Consider the following 21,504-nt stretch of genomic DNA (forward strand, 5'->3'; position numbering starts at 1 on the left):
AATGATCCTCCTGCCTCAGCCTCCCGAGTGCTGGAATTACAGGCGTGCGCCACCACGCCCGGCTTCCAAACTTCTTTTGAATCAGCTTTTTTATTCTGCTCTTTCCCTTATTGAATTAAATTAAATTAAATTAAACATTATGTACCATTTACTTGTATGAAAACTATGATTTAAATATTTTGACATTCAGTCTTCATTTAGAAAAGAGATGATTAAAATATGTGCTCCCCTCTGAGAGGCTCCCGAGAGAGGGAGGAAAGGGCTTGTTTGCTCAGGATGTGGTTATTATCAGAAGAACCAGAGGGGATAGGGGTTATGGGGGAAGCCGCTGTAAAAACCATAGTGGCTGAGGCCATGGTGGCACATGGGTGGAGCTCCCAGGCTCTGGGGGCTGGGAAGGACCTAGAGTCCGCTTAAAATTAAGAGGACCTCTGAAGACAAGGCCCCAGTGCTATGCCCAGACAGGGGTCCACACAGTGGCTCACTGGGCGGAGTTCACACCCCTCATTTTATTGAGCAGTGGGAATGAATGAATCAATTTTAAGGAAGGCAGTTACTTCAGCGTAAACCAATCACATTCCTAGGAACAGCACCCCCTCAGCCTCACGCTGAAGCCAGACAGACAGCAGGCCTGTCTGCTCTTTCAAGGGGACCAGGCACCTCCATCCACAGCTGCGGTTCTGGCAGGAAAGGCAAGTCAAGATGCTGCTCGGAGGGGCCTGCGGGAGCTGCGGTCATTCAGCGCAGCACGTTCGGGAAGTCCTCTCTCATGAGTGTCTCTAGTGGCACTGCCGCAGCCACCTCAATGTCCTGAGTCAATTCAGTGTTTCCCTTTCAGGGTCATTTTGACTTTGGGGAAGAGCAGAAATCACATGGTGCCAGGTCCAGCGAATGAGGTGGATGATGGCACGTTCGTGTTGTTACAGGCCTGCCTTTCTGGTAGAAGGCACTCAGCAGCGACATACACCTTATTTTTTATCACGCCTCAGAAAGGCCCTCCTGAAAGTGGACCTCCAGAATTGCTTCAGAAAGTGTCAGGAACAAGGAAGTAAATGTGTTTGAAGTGAAGGGGAGTATTTTGAGGGGGATTGATAGCAATATGTCTTCTATTGTAATAAATTTTTAATTGAAACATTCACTGTATTTTTGGCCACCCCTTGTATCTGGGTCTTGCCCACTACATCTCTCCCATAGCAAAGCAAAGCTCCCTCTACCCCTCACCTCTGAGGCCCTGCTGCTTCTCCCTGAGGAGGGCCCAAGTCAGCCTTGGATCCCCCCACAACAAGTGCAGACCAGCCCCTCCAGTACCAGGCACCTCACAGACCCTTTCACACTCAGTTTCAAAGGGCCACAGGCCCTTTGAAACATCAAAAATCATCATCGCTATGATTTTTGCTACCTCTGTAGTCATTATATTACTATTTGTAACTCAAAGAAGGTTTGTATCTGTCACCTTCCCATTGCTGGGAGAAAATATCTGATACCCACAACTTACAAGAGGAGAGGTTTATTTAGATCACAGTTTCAGAGGCTTCAGTCCAGGGCCAATTAGCTCCAAGGCAGAGGAAAGCAGCTGTGGCATCCAGGAAGCAGACAGCAGGGAAAGAGCCAGAGAGGAAGGGGCTAGAGACCAGATATAGTCCCCAGGGTCACACCGCATTCTCCAGTTAAACCCAGCCCCTAATAGCACACTTAGCTATGAATTCATTAATGAATTAACCCATTGATGAAGTTAGCAGCCTCACAACCCGACCCCCTCTCCCAGAGTCTCTTAATCCAGTCAGATTAACAATCAAGATTGACTGTGACAGGGTTTTAGGGCATTTACAACAAAAGCACATAGCATCAGCTTCTCTATACCTCAGACATTTGCAGATCAAAAATACTTAGAAAAAATTGTGTCCATACTGAACATGTCATTATTCCCTAAACAATAAGGTCGAACAACTATTTATGTAGCATTTATATAGCATTAAGTATTATAAGTCATCTGCAGATGATTGAAAGCAGAGGTCTCCAACCTCTGGGCTACAGGACCAGTGAACGGCCTGCTAGGAATCAGGCCACAGATCAGGAAGTGACTGGTGGGCAAGGGAGCAAAGCATCATCTGTATGTACAGCAGTTCCCCCTAGTTTGCAACACTGCCTAAGCTCTGTCTCCCATCAGATCATTGGCAGCATTCAATTCTCATAGGAGCTCAAATCCTTCTGCAAATTGTGCATGCAAGGGATGTAGACTGCATGCTCCTTGTAAGAATTTAATGCCTGGTGATCTGAGGTGTAGCTGAGGCAGTGATACTAACCCTGGGAAGTGGCTGTAAATACAGATTAATACTAGCAAAGATGTTTGACTGCACAGGGATCCTAATAAATCAACTGCTTGCAGACTCATATCAAAACTATCTATGAGTGGCAAGTTACAATCAAACTGCATCTGCTGGGGGGCTTTACAGTGGCAAATGAGTCGATGCATTTCAATTGTACAGCCAAACTGGTAGCAGCCTTTAAGTCAGAATCTGATACTTATTTTAGTTCACGTGTGCCTTGCCTGTTATTTTATCTACCTCTTCCATCCATTCCTCTTTCCCGCACTGTACACTTGTCTCAGTCACAGGTTTGGTAAGCCCATGAGTTAACTCTAGCCAAAATGAGGAAAACAAACACCACTGGAGCACTTCTTTGAAAAGGGGAGAAGACCAGTGATCATACAGCAAGAGACTCTAAGACTGCCTACAAAATAAAGCTTCATTTAAAAGAAAATACCAAGAGTCTTATTCACATTACAGGTTCACTGAAACAGGTGATTCACATTCTGCAAGACTGCTTTGTATAAAATGTGGCAGCCAGCTACCCAACAAAGCCACGAAACCTTTAAAACAGCTTTGGCACATGGAGACTAAGCACTGTGCATTAAAAAGACAAGTCTTTGGAGTTTTTCAAAAGAAATACATATGAACACAAAGAACTGAGGCAATTACTGAAGGCCACTACTTTATCAAATGTGTCTGCACTGACAGCGTCATTCTTAGTGGTTAATTGCCTTGCCGAAGCCAAGAAACCCTTACTCTTGAAGAAGAGTTGACCTGCTTGCTGCTAGGGACATTTATCCTGAGCTTCTAGCAGAGGCTGCAGTTCAAACGATGCCACATGTTCCTCTTTCAGCTAGCACCATAGCTAGATGAATAATGAACTGCCAGAGGGTACTGAGGCACAACTGTTACAGAGGATTAATGAGTCAACGTTTTATGAAATCCAAGTTGAGGAGTCTACCAATGTTGAAAACAGGGAAACAATGTATTTGTGTGATATACCCTTTCAGGAGGATGTGTGTGAAATGTTATATGCATGTTGTTGCCAACCATCACCACAGCTGCAGAACTATTCAAGACTTTGGATGACTATGTATCAGGAAAACTACACTGACCACTGTGTGTGGGTAGATACATGGTCCGTGCTGCCCAGGTTTCTAGTTTTATTACCAAGGTCAAAGAAGTTGCTTCTATACACTGTAAATCTACACACTGTCATCCATATAAAAATGATGGCTATCTGAAAAATGTGACCTGAACTTAATGTTTTGCACGATTTGATTAAAATTATCAACCACAATAAAGTCCGTGCCCTTAGCTCGTGTCGTTTGCACAGTTCGGTGAAGAGATGGATACAGAGCACACACATCTTCCCTTATACCCAGGAGTGAGGTGGCTTTCACCAGAGTTTTTGAGTTATGAGAGCCATTCCAGAAATCTTTTTTAGAAAAACACTCAGCACTAGCAACACATTTCAAAGACAAAGAAACTGGTTGCAAAATGTGCTTATTCATGTGACATTCAACTAGCTCACCAAACTCAATCTGTCACTTCAGGGGAGAACCACAACTGTGTTCAAGTTGACATATAAAGTGGATGCATTCACAGCCAAATGGAATTATAGGGGCAAAGAGTGAACACTGGGATTTTTGACATGTTTCACATATTAGCAGAGATTTTGAAAAAAACTGAGCCCGCGCCTTCTTTCTCCCTGCTGATGCATGATCACCTATCTCAGCTTTCAGAAGAGTTTGAACGTTACCTTCCAACCACCAAAGACCCCTGAACTTGGAAGGAATGGACTGATGACCCAACTGTGAATAAGCCAGGTGAGCTAACTTCTCTTCTATGCTAGAAGAGAATCAACAACCCAACAAAGGAGGAAACCTTCAAAACCGCTTTGGCACATGGAGACTAAGCACTCTGCATTGAAAGACAAGCCTTGGGGGTTTTTCAAAAGAAAAAGATGTGAACACAAAAAACTGAGGCAATTACTGAAGGTCACACTTTATCAAATGTGTCTGCACTCACAATAGCATTCTTAGTGGCTAACTGCATTTCTGAAACCAAGAAGCCCTTAAGACTGCAAATGATGGTGGCCTTAAAAGTGTGTTAGAGGCTGGGGATGCGGCTCAGCGGCACAGCGCCTGCCCAGCAAGCATGAGGTCGTGAGTTCAATTCCCAGTACCAAAAAAAAAAGTGTGCTAGGACAACTTTAAATCTCCATACATTCAGGATTATAGTTAAGGCAAAATATCCTGAGGTTACCACAGAAATGCCGGAAAGCCTGCCTCCATTTCCAACATCCTGTTTTTGTGAAGCGGGGTTTTGTGCAGTGAGAACAACCAAACTGAGATTATGAAGTAAACGGATCATCAGTGACAAACTGTGGGTGTTACTGTCACATTATCCACAGGTGGCATCTCTAGTTGGAAGAAAATCTCAGGGCTCCCGTGATTCTGCATTTTGGTGAGTTATCATAATAATAGAAATAAAGTACACAATAAGCAAGATGCGCTTGAATCATCCTGAAACCAACCCCCTCCTCAGTCTGTGGAAAAATTGTCTTCCATGAAACCAGTCCCTACTGCCAAAGAGGGTGGGGACCACTGATTTAAAGAATAGAAGAGGAGTTCCTTCGGCTCATGAGGGTGATGATTGGGTGTTCATGCTGTATGCATGAGCTGTGCCTCCCTCAAACCTTGTTACGACACGGACACATTACCCATCTGACATGGGAAAAGAAGAATACAGGAGGATGTGTGTAATTTTTATGCAAATACTGTGCTTTATGTATATGAGACGGGCACATCCAAAGATTTTGGTACCTTCAGAGGGTCCTAGACACAATCCCCATGCACCGAGGGACAGCTGTATATGCATAGTAAAACAGTAAGTTAGGTAACAAAAGATGTGGGAGTGACTTTGTCAGAAAGCCAAGTTTGAAGATAATTACTGCTTCCAACTACAACACTGACCTCTGACCCTGGGGCCCACGAGCGCTGCTGGGGACCCAGGTGCCCGCACACCTGTTCCTTAGTCAGGACCAGACCTCCCTGGTCATGAGTGCAACAGGACTTTGCTCTGTTGCCCACCTCTGTCTTCCCCTGCATGCTACTGTCTGGTCCCTTGGGCTCCAGATCTAGACTGAGTCCGGCCTGGGGGATTGGGAGGGAGGGGCCCATCCTGTTATGGGCGCATCGAAAAACGAGAAGAAAGAAGCTGTAAAACAAATACCCTCCCCAGGACAGAGCCCACGAGGCTCCACCACCCCCCACCCAGCAACGCCTGGGCTTATGGGCAGGGGCAGTTTTCCCTCAGGCCAGCCCACAGTATCAGGCTCACAGAGGTGGCTGGGAAAAGGAAAGAAGAATTTCAGGCTGTGCGGCAGAGGTGGGAAGAAGGCGACCAGAGCAGGAGGCAGCAGGGAGAGAAGCCATTGAAGCCCAGCCTGGCCAGCACCCGGTCCGCAAAGCCCCTTCCCTGGCAGACTCACCCTCGTCACAGTTGCTCCCGGTGAAGCCAGGGCAGCATCTCCACTCCAGCGCCGTCACCGTGCGGTAGGACACCCTGTATGTGGGTCTGATGAGAGTCCTGTAACTAACACAAGCGCAGTGTCAGGGGGTGCAGGCTCCCAGCCACCCCAGACCCACTGCTGCCAAGACGGCCACACAGCTCTGCCCACCCCGGGCTCTGGGTGGGGGGCACCCAGACAGTGGACCAGTCACCAAACTCCACGTTCACTGGCCATGTGACCTAACAGTCCTTCTACACCTCTCCAAATGTGGCCACCTGTTGTGGTAAATGTCCTGCACACCGAGCAAGATATGAATATGGAAAAGAAGAATATCATTAAAACCTGCAAAACTTCCAGACACCCTCACCTCACAAACTCTTACCTTTTCCCGGGCATTAATCCTTTTGCTTGATTGGTCTAATGAGTACTTACTGTGCAACTACTTTGTGACATCCTGTGGTCACAGTCATAAAACTGAGTCCACATCCCTGGGCAGTGGGACATTTCAACGACATCTCCAAACACATTAGTGAGATGCTTACAGCAATAGAAAGCTCCTGCAGCTGGGCATGGTGGTGCACACTTGTATTCCCAGTGTTCTGGGAGACTGAGGCAGGAGGATTGCAAGTTCCAGCCTAGTCCAGGTAACTTAGAAAGACTCTGTCTCAAATAAAAAGTGAAAAAGGACTGTGTGAAGGTCCTAAGTCCAATCCCCACTACCACCAAAACACACACACACACACACACACACACACACACACAACTCCTGCTTTTAAAAAATTTAAAAATGAAGCATAAGATTTAAAATTAAAAACATAAATACATAAAAGTTAAAATAAATCTTCCGACAGCTCCTGCAAAATACTGTGGATCCCCATGGTTCTACAAACCAATGTAGAAATCCCCCAAGTGAGCTTTCTGAGATGGGGTCTCACTGTGTAGCCCAGACTAGCCTCAAATCTTCAATCCCACTGCCTCAGCCTCCCAAGTGCTGAGATGACAGGCGCGCACCACGACACCCAGCTTGGTTCTTACAAATAAGTTTCATACTATTTTGTGAAACACCAAGAAGAGTAGACATGAAATGTGCAACCGAATCTCATAAAGGGGTGCACTCTGCTTTTCTTATTCACTTTATGTGCATCATTATAACTTCGCTGCTTGATCGCAAAGTTTGCACAATGTCCCCTTTAAAACGAAACAACACAGGGCCTGGGGGTTTAGCTCAGTGGCAAAGCCCCTGCCTGGCAAGCACAGGGTCCTGAGTTCGGTTCCCGGTACCGGAGAAAAACAAAAAACAACAACAAAAAAAACAAGTAAAAACGAAACAACATGACTTCACATAGTTAAATCGGACACCGAGCAAATTAATTGCTGAATGGGAAAATGATGAATTAATTGGGAGCAGCAGGCGCTCCATCCAGAGGTGCCCTGTTGACGGGAAAACGCGGGAGTCGCACAAATATCTAAAATTGAATCTCAGAAGTATCGCTGTGATTCTGGAAAATCCCGTTCTACTAATTTCTCTTCTTGAAAATAATAATAATAATAAATGCCTTCAACTGAGTACTCCCTTACTGAGTACCAGGCACTGTGTTATGCAGAGCAGCCCTAACAAGTGGATGCCACTGTTTTCCCCAGTATACAGATGGGGAAACTGAGGCACAAACAGTTAAAAGACTTTCTCCAAGTCACAGTGCTGGAAGGCAGTGGAAGTAGGATCCAAATACACAGAATCGGTTCCTGTATCTGGTCACTCTAGTGCATTTTTGTTCAGTGCGGGGGAAACACTTTTCCTCCCAGCAGCTGTACAAGGATCCTGATATTAACCCCTGAACTCAAAGGAGAACGCATCCCCCAAAACACTCTCTTCCTGCCCCGGATTCCCAGGCCAGAGAGCTGCAAAGCAAGCAGGTGGCAGGCTGGGGCACGCCAGTAGGTGGCGCCACTTCACCAACCAGCAGGCCAAAGCTCAGCTTGGTAGACCCTTGGGTGCCACCTGGGTGCAGATAAGTTCAGAGGTGGTGGCCCATCACCCAGCCTAGGTGAGATCTGGAAGGAACTTCACCTTCCCACATCGATAAAAAAAGTCCTAGCCCTGCCTTTGGGATCCAGTTGGCAAACTTACTAAAATGCAGATCCAGTTTGGTAACTGTCCACTCTCCAAACCTTCCATGGCTCTCATAGACTAAAGACCAAATCCTTCAAGTTAGCTGATAAAGCACTGCCGAGCTTCCTCCCCTCCCCTCCTTCTACCACCAGCAGCAGGGCTGCTACCACCATCGTAGCACAAGCGGCCTGGGGTGTGATGGTCTCAGCCTCTGTGCCTTTGCACACACAGGCTCCTCTGCCTGCAGGCCCCTCCTCCTTCACTCTGCCTGAGAAAAGCCCAGGGAGCTTTCCGAGTTTTACTCAAATGTTCCCCTGTCCCCAGGGCAGAGTCCGCAGGCTCCTTCCCCGTCCCTTTCCGCACATACATCTTATAAAGAGCTTTGTTATAACCCAGCACTCATTCATTCACTCAGCAAACAATTGTCAAGCCTCTTTGTGCAGGCAGCAGGGATATAAGAAGGAACAAAGCAAGCGTGGACTCCACTCTACCACAGCATACGGCTGGAGGGATGAAGGGGGCACCAACACAAGCCACAGAACTGCACATGTGAACCTGTGACCCACACTGGGATGTACTATGCAGGAAGGCACTGAATTCACTGCTCATTTTTATTAAAATATAATTTACATGCAGTAGAGAAGATAAACCTAGTGTTCAGCTTAGTGAACTTTTATCTGTTTCTCCACCAGCATTCCTATTCCTTCAAAAATCCTTCTCCAAGCCAGGCTTGCTAGAGGGAGATCCATCACAGGCAAGTTCGAAGCCAGCCTGGGCTACATTGTGAGTTGAAGCCCAGCCTGAACTACACAGTAAGACTGTTTCAAATCAGTCTCTCCTGCCAATTCTCCGACTCTACGGGTAAACTTTGTTCTGACATCTTTCTCCAGGAATTAGTTTTGCCTGAGCTAGAACTTCACATAAAAGGAATCAGTCCTACCTTGCATACTCTTCTGACTTCTTTCACTCACCTATTATGTCTGAGATTCATCCATATAGTTAAATGTATTGATATATCTGTCCCTTTTTATTGGTAAAGAATATCCACTTTTAAATGACACATGAATATTTGAAATTTGTCCATATTTTTGTTGATGAACATTTGAGTTTTTCCAGTTTTGAGCTATGATGAGCAAAGATTCTATGAACATTCTGTACAAGTCTTTTTGGACATGGGTTTTCATTTATCTATGATATATGTTAATAATAGAATTGATTGGCCAGAAAATAAATAGATATTCAGTTTTCTTTTCTTTTTTTCTTTCTTTCTTTCTTTCTTTCTTTCTTTTTTTTTTTTTTTTTTTGGTACCAGGAATCAAACTCAGGACCTTGTACTTGCCAAGCAGGCACTTGTACCCCTGAGCTGATATTCAGTTTTAGTAGACACAACAAACAGCTTTCCAACATGTCTGGGTGAACCTGCTTATGTGCTGGGCAACAGCTTGTGAGAGTTTAAGTTGCTCCACATCCCTGCCAGCATTGGGTTTTGTCAGTCATTTGCACTTAATCATTCTCAAGTATGTGTAGTAATCTTTCATTATGGTTATTTGCAATTCCTGTTGACTAAATAAGGCTGGGTCTCTTTTTTATATTTGTCATTTAGATATCCTCCTTTGAGCAGTCCTGTCCAAGTTTTGTACCCTTTTAAATTGTATTTTGTGTCTTTTTCTTGTTGATTTGTGTCTTGATCTGTGTGATTTCTATTTTTCTTATTTGCTCATAATACATATTCATATACAAAGAAGAATATATTAAAAGAAATATACAGTCAACTATCTGCATCTGCAATGTCTAAAACTGTAGGTTCAACTAACTTCCATTGAAAATATTCAGAAAAAATTACATCTGTACTGAACATATACACAGTTGTTCTTGGTGTTATTCCAGAAAGACACATCCAAGAGTCTCCCTTCTTTAAAACCCTCAGGAAAGGCAGTGTAAGGACAAAGGGAGAAGATGGCTGTCTGCAAACCAGGAAGAGAACCCTTGAGAGAAATGAAATTGGGCAGAAATTGGGTCTTGGACTTCCTGCCTGCAAAGTTGTGAGAAAATAAATTTCATCTTGTCTATGGTATTTTTCTGGCAACATGGGAGAACCAATATAAATACCTAGGAGTAAATTCCACAAAAATCCATACACTGATAAGAAAAATTAAGCAAGACCTAAATATATGGCAAGTTATACCATGTTCATGGATAAGAAGACTCATGGTTATTAAGGAATCAATTTGCTACAAATTGAATCTATAGATTCAATGTAATCTTGATAAAAATCCTAATGCCTTCTTTTTGCAAAAATTATGAAGCCAATTATAAAATCTACAAGAATGCAAGCAACATACAATAGCTGGAGGCCACATAGCAGGCAGGCACAGTCAAAAAACTGCACCATCAGGAAATGGAAAAGCCAGCCACTAACCTCCTTCCCCCACCCCAACAGCATGTGGGTGCCCCCACTGGCTGCCACCTGCCTCCCACCTAGATAAATTGAAAGGTCAGATGAAGCTTGTTGCATTACCCTAAGAGAAGATTTGCTTGTTTTTGTTTGTTTTCTGGTAGTACCAGAGGTTGAACCCAGGGCCTTAAACTTAGTTACATACTCAGCCCTTTTTAATTTTTCTTTTTGTGAGACAAGATCTTGTTAAGTTGCTGAGTTGCCCCAGCTGGGCTCAAACTCAGGATCCTCCTGCCTCAGCCTCCCAAGGTGCTGACATTACAGGTATGTATCACCACACCCACTTAGTGTGCCACTAAGGAATACTTCCAGCTTTCTTAGTATGACTGTGAGGACTTGGAAGACGTGGCAGTATCCATTTTGGTCACCTTCCTGTTTGTTCCTCCCCCAACTCAGAACTCCACCAGCCACATAGGGGCTTATACATCTGCTCTTTCCTCTGTCCCAGATGCAAAGCAGTTGCAACGCAGCCCCCAGAGCTCAGCAGAAGTGCCTCCTCCTCCAAGAGGCCCTCCACGACTAAACTGTTCTCAGTCCCTTCTCTACAGCAAGATCCCTTGGTTTATTCCCTCAAAGAACCTATACTTCTTTTCCAAGCACTTAAAATTGTACACCCACCCACACATTATTTGTCTGATGTCTGTCTCTTCCATCCAGCCACAGGCTCAACGGCAGATGTCATGACTGACTGCATAGTCTTTTTAATATATTTGATCATATATAATCAAATATATGAATATATATATGAGTAATAATAAGAGAATCAAAAAACAAAAAGAGAAATCACACGGATCAATGAGAAAAAGACACAAGCCCCTCATATGCATGCAGATTAGTGGACTGAATGAAGCCATGATGAACAGTGCACCTGCCCTCAGGGGTCCCAGCTGGGAACTGCAGTGCTGGCCAGGACACAGAGGCTCTGGAAGAGCTCAGGGTGTTGAACTGGGCGCGGCTCTGGAAACTGAGTGCTGCAGGATGAAGGAGCAGGGCACAGCTACTTTCATCAAACTTGTGATCTCAGCACTATGGGAGGCTGAGGCAGGAGGATCACAAGTTTGAGACCAGCACAGGCAACTTAGTGAGATCCTGTCTCAAAATAAAAAAATAAAAAGGGCTCAGGGATATAGCTCAGTGCAGAAGCCTTGGGTTCAATCCCCGGAACCACAAGAAAAAAGACAAAAAGAGACTTCTCACACGGCAGACCCTCAGGGGACATCTGCTGAGATGAGACAAGCAAGTGGCCAGGACCACAAGGGCCGGGGATGCTGTTTGAGGAGCTGTGGATGCATCCAGGGAGAAAGTGTTTTGAAGGGCAGACAGAGTGGCTCCTCAGGCCAGGCTGGGAAAGTCCTGGAAGGAAAGCCCAGAGGCTGGACTCAGCCGTGGATGCCAGATGAGCCAGAGCTGTCACAGTTTTCCAGGCTTCACTCCCGAACAAGGAAATAATTCTCTGCCTGCAGGTCTGTGCATGGTAATGTGTGCACACGCTGTTTACTTACTGTATTTGCATATATTACAGAGCAGCAGAGCTTCATTTCTCCCTCTTCTGTAGATTAAAAAATAAACAGAAGACGTGATGTGGTTTTCCTGCCTTTCCACAGACAGCCCCTCCCACCCACGGCGAGGCCACCCAGGGCTGTGCTCAGACAAGCCCCACGATCTGCCTTCAGGAGACATTGCCGGGGCCTGATGGACAGGGGAGAGAAAGATGGAAGGCGAGAGGACCTGCCTGGACTGCTGCTCAGGAAGCGGGTAAACAGCCCCATCTTACAGAGCATCAAGCTAAGCCCCTGCGGGTTGTATGGTGGCTCACGAAACACCAGTGGGTGGGTTCTCTCCTGCTAGACAATGCACCAGGGCTGGAGGCTGGAAGAGACCTCATGGGCCTGGCCACAGGCTGCAGCCACTCGGCGACTGTCCTGGAAGTTTGCAGACACGTCCCGTGTGTCCCCACAGACAGTCCCGAGCACAAGGTCACGCGAGCAGAGATCTGCAGAAGTCGTGTCCAGGAGGAGTACGATGCCCACCGCTGGAGTGAGGTAAGCAGAGCCACAGCTCTCCGGGTCCAAAGGTGATGTCCCCAGAGCATCGTGAGGTGCCAAGGTCCAGGTGCCCCCACTCAGAACAACTGACAGCCCAGAGACTCACCTGTGGGAACCTGGTGCCCCCTCCTTCCCTGGCACTTGGGTCATCCAGGCTTCCATGCCTGCCTGCCCCCCCACCTGCCTCGGCCCCCACTTTCTCACCAGGGACCTCGGTGAGGAGGCGCAGACAGGAAGTAATGAGACGGGCTGGAGTCTCAACAGGAAATGAGTGCAGGCTTCAGGGGGAAGCAGGGGATTATTAATCTCTTGATTAACAGCAGCGGCCAGTGGGGAGAGAAGGGATTGTCTACACACATCGGAGGTAGGATGCAAGGAGAGGGGCCTTTGGCTTGCAGGCCCCACAGCATCCACGCTAGTTGCTCCCAGGTGCCAGATGGATAGAACCGTGGGGACCGCAGGTGGTGGACAGCCTCTTCTGGCCCAGCCTCCCCTCCCACTGTAGCCCAGGCCACTGGGGGCAGTGGCAAGGGCAGAGGATGTGGCTCAGACAAGATCCCCCTGCTGGACTTACAGCCCTGGTGAGCTCTGTAACCCCACAGGGAGGCTGGGGATGAGGAGGCGGGGCAGGAAAGAAAGACCAAGTCTTAAGAAAAATCTCTAAATCCTGGAGGGCATCTCTCAGAACAGCAGGCAACACAAGCAGAGGGGGAGGCTGGCTGGGAGGGGGCTGTCTGGCAGAGGGGAAGGAGGAGGCAGATGGAGCCCCGAGGAGTTCCGGAGAACCCCTCCACTCACACATCTGGAAAAGGTTGGCTCAAATGCCATCAAAGACCTCAGAGGGGCTGGGGAGGCAGCCAAGGGCAGGGGGAGCCTGGCAGAGGAAACACAACCCCCGCGTCCCTGGCACTCATCCCGCGGCATCCATCAGGCCCCTGTGCCCGGCTTACCCCTGCCAGCTGATCAAGGGGCTGGAGGCCAAGAGCAGCGTCAGTAACGCCTGTCACCCCCCTGCAAAGAATGCAGCACAGGCCAGGGGTTTTCTATGACAGAGCTGGAGCGGGGAAGGGAGAGATCACCATTGCCAAGAAAGGGAAATTGAGGCATAGAGACGGGAAGTCTAGCTTGTCCTCTCTACCTTTGAGTTCCCAGTGAGTTCTGAGAAGCCCTTGTCTAGCTCCTTTGCCACAGAGCCTGCAGGACAAGAGAAGAAGCCACCTGGCTGGCAAGGAGGAGAATGGTCCAGCTCAAGCTTCTGATCCTCCTGCCTCAGCCTTCCAGAGTGCTGGGCTTATAAGCACGAGCCTCCACACCCAGTTTCACAGGCTACTCTTAACTACAAATCCTAATCCCCAGGTCTCTGCTTAAACGTCATTCCCCAGGAAACCCCTCCACCACTGGGAACCTTTGGTTAGCATGTATCCCAGACACACCCTGCACACACCCATGCATGCACACATACACGTACACACATACACACATACAAGGAGTAAGGAGAGGCTGTGTTCTCTCTACACATTAGAGCCTGGTACTGGCTCAGTGAGCCCTGAATGAACAACTGAGCAGATGATTGTTGATCCAGGGCAATGCCAACGTCCCCAGTGCACTCTGCTAAGACCAGGCAGGAGCCCTGCTCTTGTCTGCACCATGCTGGTGACGGGCTGGATTCCCAGCCCAGTCTCTGAGCCCTACATTGGTCAGGGACCATGAGTTTGGGGTGGCAGCCTCACCCCTACTTCTAATGTACCCAACTACAAAAATCCAACATAAAAATCAGAATGGGAAAATGAAAATTACACAGGAAAGCTCATATATGTGTATGTGTGTGATTCAAAATTGGGTTTAAAGTTTTTTAAATATATTACAGCAAAAGATACATTGCTGTGAATCTGCCTCAAAATACTTCCCTAACTTCAAGCACATTTATCTTATCATTCTTGCTACTTTCTAAAGCGGTTTTGGAAGTCCTATTTCCCGAGTGTCTTTACTTGGGCTATCCTGGCTTCCTCAATGTCCTGATTCCATTTAAAACATTTAACTTTTGTGGTCATTTTGACTCGGGAAGAGCCAGAAGTTACGCCGTCTCAGAACTGGTAAAAAAGGTGGAAGAGAAAATACCATCACATTTTTATGCCTTTCTGTTGCACGACACTCAGCAGCATCCACAGTATTTTTCTTATCACATCTTGTAAAGACATTCATGAAAGAGGACTTCCAGAGGTGCTTCAGAAAGAATAAGGGAATAAGTGTGTTCAACGCAAGGGTGGGGGTGTTTTGAGGGAGATTCGTGGATATGTGTCTTTTATGTAATGTGCGTGTGTGTGTGTGTGTGTGTGTGTGTGTGTGTACACACGTTTTGTTTTCATTTCATGGACATGGCTGAGCACCTAGGTTCGCCAGACGCTGGAGCAGGTCTTGGGAAGAACAAGATGAAGATGCTGTGGTTCTGCCTTCGGGACACTCAGAGGCTGGCGGCAAGACAGCCGGGAACCAGACTGTCTCCGTGTCACATGGATGCCTCTACAGGGGACCTCGTCTTGGCCCTCCTCCTCTTGCTGCCTCTCCTTACCCCCAGACTTCTCCAGCATGTGCTCCTATAGCTGTCTCTGCTCCCCTGCTTCGGTCATTGTCCCCCTCTTCTGGGCCACTCCCCTATCTCCTACCTTCAAGACAAATAAAACGTCTCCCCTGGCCCTAGGACCTCAGCGAAGGCCCTGTTTCTTGTTCTCTTCAGAGCAAAACTTCTTTTTTTGTTTTGTTTTTCTCCGGTACCGGGAACCGAACTCACAACCTTGCGCTTGCCAGGCAGGCGCTTTTGCCGCTGAGCTAAATCCCCAGCCTGTAAAACTTCTTGAAAGAGTTTTCTCTTCTCCCAGTCTCCACTTTCTCATCTCCTATTCTCTCTCCCCACCCCATGCCATCTATACGAACGTCAAACAACTTAAATGAAAGGGACTACAGTGCACCCCCGAAATTCGCGGGGGTTACATTCCTAGAGCGCTCGTAAATCGTGAAAAACCGCGAATTTCAGATTTGGTCAGAAAAATGCCTGTAAATGCCCTTTTTTATAGTTTAAACCCTAATTATGCTACTTCTCCTGCAGTTATGTAATTTAATTTCATAAAATACTGTATTAATAAAGCCTTAGACGCTGCAGGGCGTTTTGGCGCCATGTTAGGGATCTTAGGGCTTTAAGGAGAACAAAACCGAAAACACCAGTACAAATGCAGGGCAGGAATGCTGGTGTATCTGTCGGAAATAAGTTACTGGCAGCAGCCAATCAGCAGCCAGGAGAACTGACTAACGCTCTCGGATTGGCTACTTGCAAACTCCACCCACCCCACCCCACCCCCAAAAATTGCGGAGGATATTCGGGGTTTCCGCGAAACTGCAGGGGATTTCTACAAATAATTATTAGGCTGTAAGGAAAAATCTGCAAACAACTGAGGCTGCAAACTTTGAACCTCGCCTTCACAGGGTCTACTGTAATTCATAAAGAACACATCACCACAACTCATTCAATATGAAATACATCGTTTGAACAGCCTTATAACTATTAAGGAAACTGAATTTGTCAAGGCTCAGATGATTTCCCTGGAGAATTTTACCAAATATATAAAAGAGAATTAGCAGCAATACATATTATCTTCTAGAAAATAAAAGGGTAGGGACCATTTTCTTACTCTGTGTGTGTATGTGTGTGTGTGTGTGTGTGTGTGTGTGTGTGCGCGCGCGACAAATATGACCCTGATACCAAAGCCAGACACACAAAGTACTAAAAAAAGAAAGCCATAGACCAGTATCTGTCATAAATATAGGCACAAGAATCCTTAACAAAATATTAGCAAATAAACTTCATCACTATGGGGGAAAGAATTATATCTTATCACCAAGTGGAGTTTACTCCAGGAATGTACCACTTTTTCAACTATTTGAAAATCATTCAGTATAATTGTCATTTTAGCCAGCTAAAAAAAAAAATCGTCTGCAACAATGTTATATTCACACTGTACTTAGCAATGCAATACTTTCCTCCCCAAAGTAGAGGAACAAAGTCCTCTCTCCACTCTGGCCCCTGTTGGAAGTTCAGAAAAGTCACAGGACATGAGACAGACACATAGATAGCTATTGCACTTTTATACACTAAAAAATAATAACTAGAGATCAAACTCAAAAGTTCAATTTCACAACTTTTATGGAAAAAAAACATTTAAAATTATTCAAATAAATTAAATAACTAGGTGTAAATCTAACAAAACAAGTACAGGACTTGTATATTGAAAGTTATAAGAAGCCAGAGGAATCAATGAAGAAAGAGATTAGAATTTTAAAAAAAACTATATAAATGGAAACAGATGCCAGTTTCTAGAGTGGAAGAGGCAATGTACTAAAGATACCAATTCCTTCTGAATGCATATATAGGTTTAATGCAGTTCCTATGAAAGTGTCATCAAGATTTCTGATAGATATGGATTATTCTAAAATTTTATCTGAAAAGATGAACCACAGTAGTTGTCTTAGTCTGTTTTCTCTTGCTGTAACAAAGTACCTGAGTCTGGCTGCTTTATTGAGAAAGAGATTTCTTTAACTCACAATTTTGGAAGCAGACAGCTCGAGATCCAGTGGCCCTGTCTCTGCAGGGACTGATGAGGGCCTCAGGACAGATGCCATTATGGTGGAGAGAGCAAATCTGAGAGTGATCACTTAGCTACACAGAGGGGCAGAGGATCTCAGGGGCCAGGCTCACTCTTTTATAGCAACTCCAACTCCTCTGAGTGGGAAAAAGAGAGTAAGTGCTGGAGACTGAACCCAGGGCCTCCACACTGAGCTAAACTCCCAGCTCTTTTTATCTTTTATTTTGAGATAGGGTCTTGCCATGTTGCCCAAGTGAAATTCAAACTTGCAGTCCTCCTGCTTCAGCCTCCATAAGTGCTGGAATTACAGGTATGTGTTAGCACACCAAGCATGCAACTCTAACTCTTGTGAGAATGAACTAGGGTGCTGTGAGAACTACATTAATCTCGTCCACGAGGCTGCACCTCTTAAAGATTCCACACACCCTAACACTTTCAAACTGAGGACTAAGCCTCCTGCACACAAGCCTTTGAGGGACCCATCCAAAGTATAGCAATAGTTAAAACAATTATCAAAAAGAAAAAACAAGATGAATTAATCATCCAGACTTCAAGACATTGTGTAGCTACAATAATCAGGCCTAGGGTTTTGCAAGAACAATAGTCAAATAAATCAATGGACTAGAACCCAGAACTTGGGAGTGGAAGTGCTTGAATGACTTTGACAAAGATGAAAGAGCAATTTAATACAGGAAGAGCAGCCTTTAAAACAAACGGTGCTAGGGCAAATGAGTCACCAGTGGAGGAAAAATGAACCTCAGGCTAAACTTCATACCTCATGCAGAAATTAACTCAAAATGTATTACAGACTTAAATGTAAAACATGAGACTATAAAATTTTAGAGGGAAAAAAAAAAAAAAACCAGAAGACTATCTTCAGGATCTAAGGCTAGGCAAAGAGATCTTTTATTTGACACCAAAACCATGATCTATAAAGGAAAAAAGACCTGATAAACTGGACTTCACCAAACTTAAATTTTTTGCTGTGCAGAACTGTTGGGAGGAGACCAGGGATATAGCTCAGTGGTTCAGCACCTGCTTAGCAAGCTTAAGGTTCTGAGTTCGATTCCCAATACTCCCCAAAAAACTATTGGGAGGGCAAGAGGACAAGTCACAGGGAAGGATAAACCACTTGCAAAATACACTCCTGCCTGTGGACTAGTACCTAGAATACATAAAGAACTCTCACAATGCAACAGTGAAACAACAAAGAACCCAGTTAGAAAATGGGCAAGCCACATGAAAGTACATCTCACCCAAGAGGATATAAGTTGGCAAATAAGCACATGAAAAGAAAAGTTCCACATTACTAGATATTAGAGAAATACAAAACAACACAGTGAAGTAGACATCCAAAAACAGCTAAATAAAAAGTAGTGCCAACACCAAATGCTGGCAAAGATGCAGAGAAACTGGATCTCTTGCACAGTGCTGGGGAGAATATGAAATAGTCTGGCTGCTCTGGAAAACACTGTAGCAGTTTCTTTTAAAAAACAAACATGACCCAATGATTGTACCCCTGGGCATTTACTCAGAGAAATAAAAACCTATGTTCACATCAAAACCTATAGATTTTTTTTTATGGCAGCCTTATTCATAGTAGCCCCAAACTGGAAACAATTCCACGTATCTTCCACTGGTCAGATGGTTAAACTGGTACATTCATAGTATGGACAAGTACACAGCAAATAAAAGGGAAAACACTTGTAGTTCATCCAACAGCTTGGATGAATTTCCAGAGAGTTATGATGAGTGAAAAGACCTCATTCCCCCAAAGGTTATCCATCTTATGATTCCATTGCTGTAACATTTTTGTTTGTGTGTATGTGTATGTGTATGTGTGTGTGTGTGTGTGATGGTTTGTGTCTGGATGTCCCCCCAAAGCCTCATGCAGTCATGGGGAGGGGTGCTTTTTGGAGGCAGCTGAATCTAGAGTTTGTGATTGATTCATTATCTAGTGCTGGGATTATGGCTGTGAGTGCTACACCCATCGGAGTAGGTAGCCCACCTACCATATAAGGGACAGAAAGAGTCTGTTCTCTCCCTCCTCCCTTTTTACTCTTGTTACATTTGTATCTTCTGTCACTATGAACTGTTGCTCCTCTACAGCCCACCCTGCCCTGGAGCCAGTTGATTAGGGACTGAAACCTCTACAAACTGTGAGCCGAATAAACGTATCCTTTCTTAACTTTGGCAGGCATTTTGTTTTAGCAACAAGAGAAAAGTAACTAAGACGGTGTGCAATTTCCAATCATAGGGGCGAACACTCTTAGCGGTTCCCTGATGCACTCACAGTAAAACCCAAGCATAAGCCTCCTCCTCACCAGCTCTTTCTTGACCATTTTCCTGTCCACTTTTCTGAAGCTGTTTGGGGCCCAATTTTTTGCTATAGCAACAGAAAACAGCCTAATCCACTCTTCCGGTTCTGACCATCTGTGTCCAGCGGCTCTCGCCTGACAATCAGGCGATGGCCCCATGCCCTCCCTGTCTGACGACATCTTCACGGCCTTCACAGGAGGGAATTAGGATAGGACTACCCTTGTTTTCTAGCTGGACCTTCCATAATCCTCCTCATGTGGAGGTGGCTTGGGTGAAACAACCCAGGAGCCTTCAGTTAAATATGAGTTCCTGTCGGGTCTGATGCACTTCTGGCTGTCGGACCAGCTGGGCACGGCCTTCCTTGCAGGATGGGAGCACCCAGGCCATCAGAGGGCTAAGAGCTGGGAGAGGTGGGAAGCAGGGAGGAGGTGGAAGGTGGTGAGACTCTACCAAGCTCATGGTTCCCTTCCCCTGGCAAGGCACCAGAAGATTTAAGAAAAACAGATGTCCCCTGCCCTCAGGGGACTGCGACCACTGATTCTGCGACCACGTAACTGAAGGACTCATCTATCTACCTGGTGGGGTGGAAGTGACAGTGTCACAAGTGGAAGAGTTGTTTTTAGACCTCAAAGGCTAAGACGGAATTCACCAGGCAGAGAGGAGGCAGCAGGAATGGCTGATGAGAGTCGTGACCGTATCCTGAGACAGTCCGTGTGCAGAATGCTAACGTGCCGGGCGTGTGTGTGTGTATGTGTGTGTGTGTGTGTGTGTGTGTGTGTGTGTGTGCGCGCGCGCGTGCGCGCGTGCACGCAGGCATGCGTCTTGTCACTACAAGAAAGCCGTGGCCCATGCTGCGACCACAGCGATGCAGGACGCGGAAAGAGGGGCACCCGGAGAGGCGGTTCCACCCCATCTGCCCACGAGGCTTGCACCCTCCCCTGTTTCACCACAGCGATTCTGGGCAAACCCAAATCAAAGCACTCAAAGGGCTCCCAAGGATGGAGAGAACCAAAACTGGGCCCCACACAGCTTCAGAAAAGTGGGCAGGAAAATGGACAAAAAAGACAAACTCCGGAATAGGTCTGTATAAACACTGCGGTTGAAATGCGGCCAGACACGGCAAGCAACTGGGATCTAAGCAAAGGCACAGGAGCGGGTTGCAGGCACAGAGCGGGGCCCAGGCGTGCCCAGGCCTGACCCACACCCAGAGCTGTCGGGGGGCCCTGCGCTGTGCTGGAATCCACTTCTGATTCAGTCCCAGCCAGATTACGAGCCAGACTCATGCAGGACTGCCCTATCACCTCACTCTCCAACAACCTCATGAGGTAGCTCTCTATCACCTCCATCTAGAGTCGGGGAAACAGGCTCAGAGGGCCAAGCCTGGATACTAGAACTTCTAGAAAAGCCTGTCCTTTATGATAGGAGAAAATTGTGTCCTGCTCCCTTTCGTCTTTTTTTGTGACATTCTTGCATGAGACATGATGCCTGGAGCCACTGCTGCCATTCTGTGACCTTGAGGAATGTCGCAGCAGACAGGCAGGGGCTGGTGCAGAGTGAAATCTCCCAGGGGAGATCAGAGAGGAGGCTCCTCAGGCAGATCAGATGCCCCATACAGGAGAAGCTAGCAAAACTGGGACCAGTGACGGACATGCATGCGGAACCCCCGGTGACTCAGGAAGCAGGTGGCAGAACCACAACTTCCCTGCCCAGGCAGCAGCCCCAAGGCCTCAGGAAAGGGGCTGGGGCCCAATTCTAGCTCAGTTACAAGTCGGCAGTGAGAAAGAAGAGTCCTGACCCCTCCTTGCTTCGCAAATAACAATAGCAAGAGAGATGACAATGAAGATCAGAGATACGGAGTCGGTTCCTGCTAGCACGCTCACGGCACACATGCGTCCTCTGCTCTCCACCCTCGGAGGAGAAAGGCCTGCCCAAAAGACCTGCAAACAGCTATGCCAAAGCCCCCCAAACATTGTTCAGATTGTTACTGAGGTCATTGGGCATAGGGCAACCGTGAAAACCAGTCATCATCTGAAAAGGCTGGGGTCCAGGTGAACAATTCAAGATCCTGGTCTCTTTCTCCTCTTTTTTTTTTTTTTTAAGTTTTTTTTTTTTTTT

The 21,504-nt window shown here is 46.3% G+C and overlaps 1 protein-coding gene across 1 annotated transcript in view; it reads right to left on the bottom strand.

Moving 5' to 3' along the window:
* The window catches only part of Col26a1 (collagen, type XXVI, alpha 1), a 148,008-nt gene that overhangs the window by 90,379 nt on the left and 36,125 nt on the right, over nt 1-21,504 (bottom strand). The window contains exon 3 of the mRNA XM_005396899.2: nt 5,806-5,903. Coding sequence (XP_005396956.1) covers nt 5,806-5,903 — 98 coding nt within the window. The remainder of the gene's footprint in view (nt 1-5,805; nt 5,904-21,504) is intronic.

The sequence above is a fragment of the Chinchilla lanigera genome, unplaced genomic scaffold (assembly GCF_000276665.1).
Source record: "Chinchilla lanigera isolate Chin_1 unplaced genomic scaffold, ChiLan1.0 scaffold00055, whole genome shotgun sequence".
Taxonomy (NCBI): Eukaryota; Metazoa; Chordata; class Mammalia; order Rodentia; family Chinchillidae; genus Chinchilla; species Chinchilla lanigera.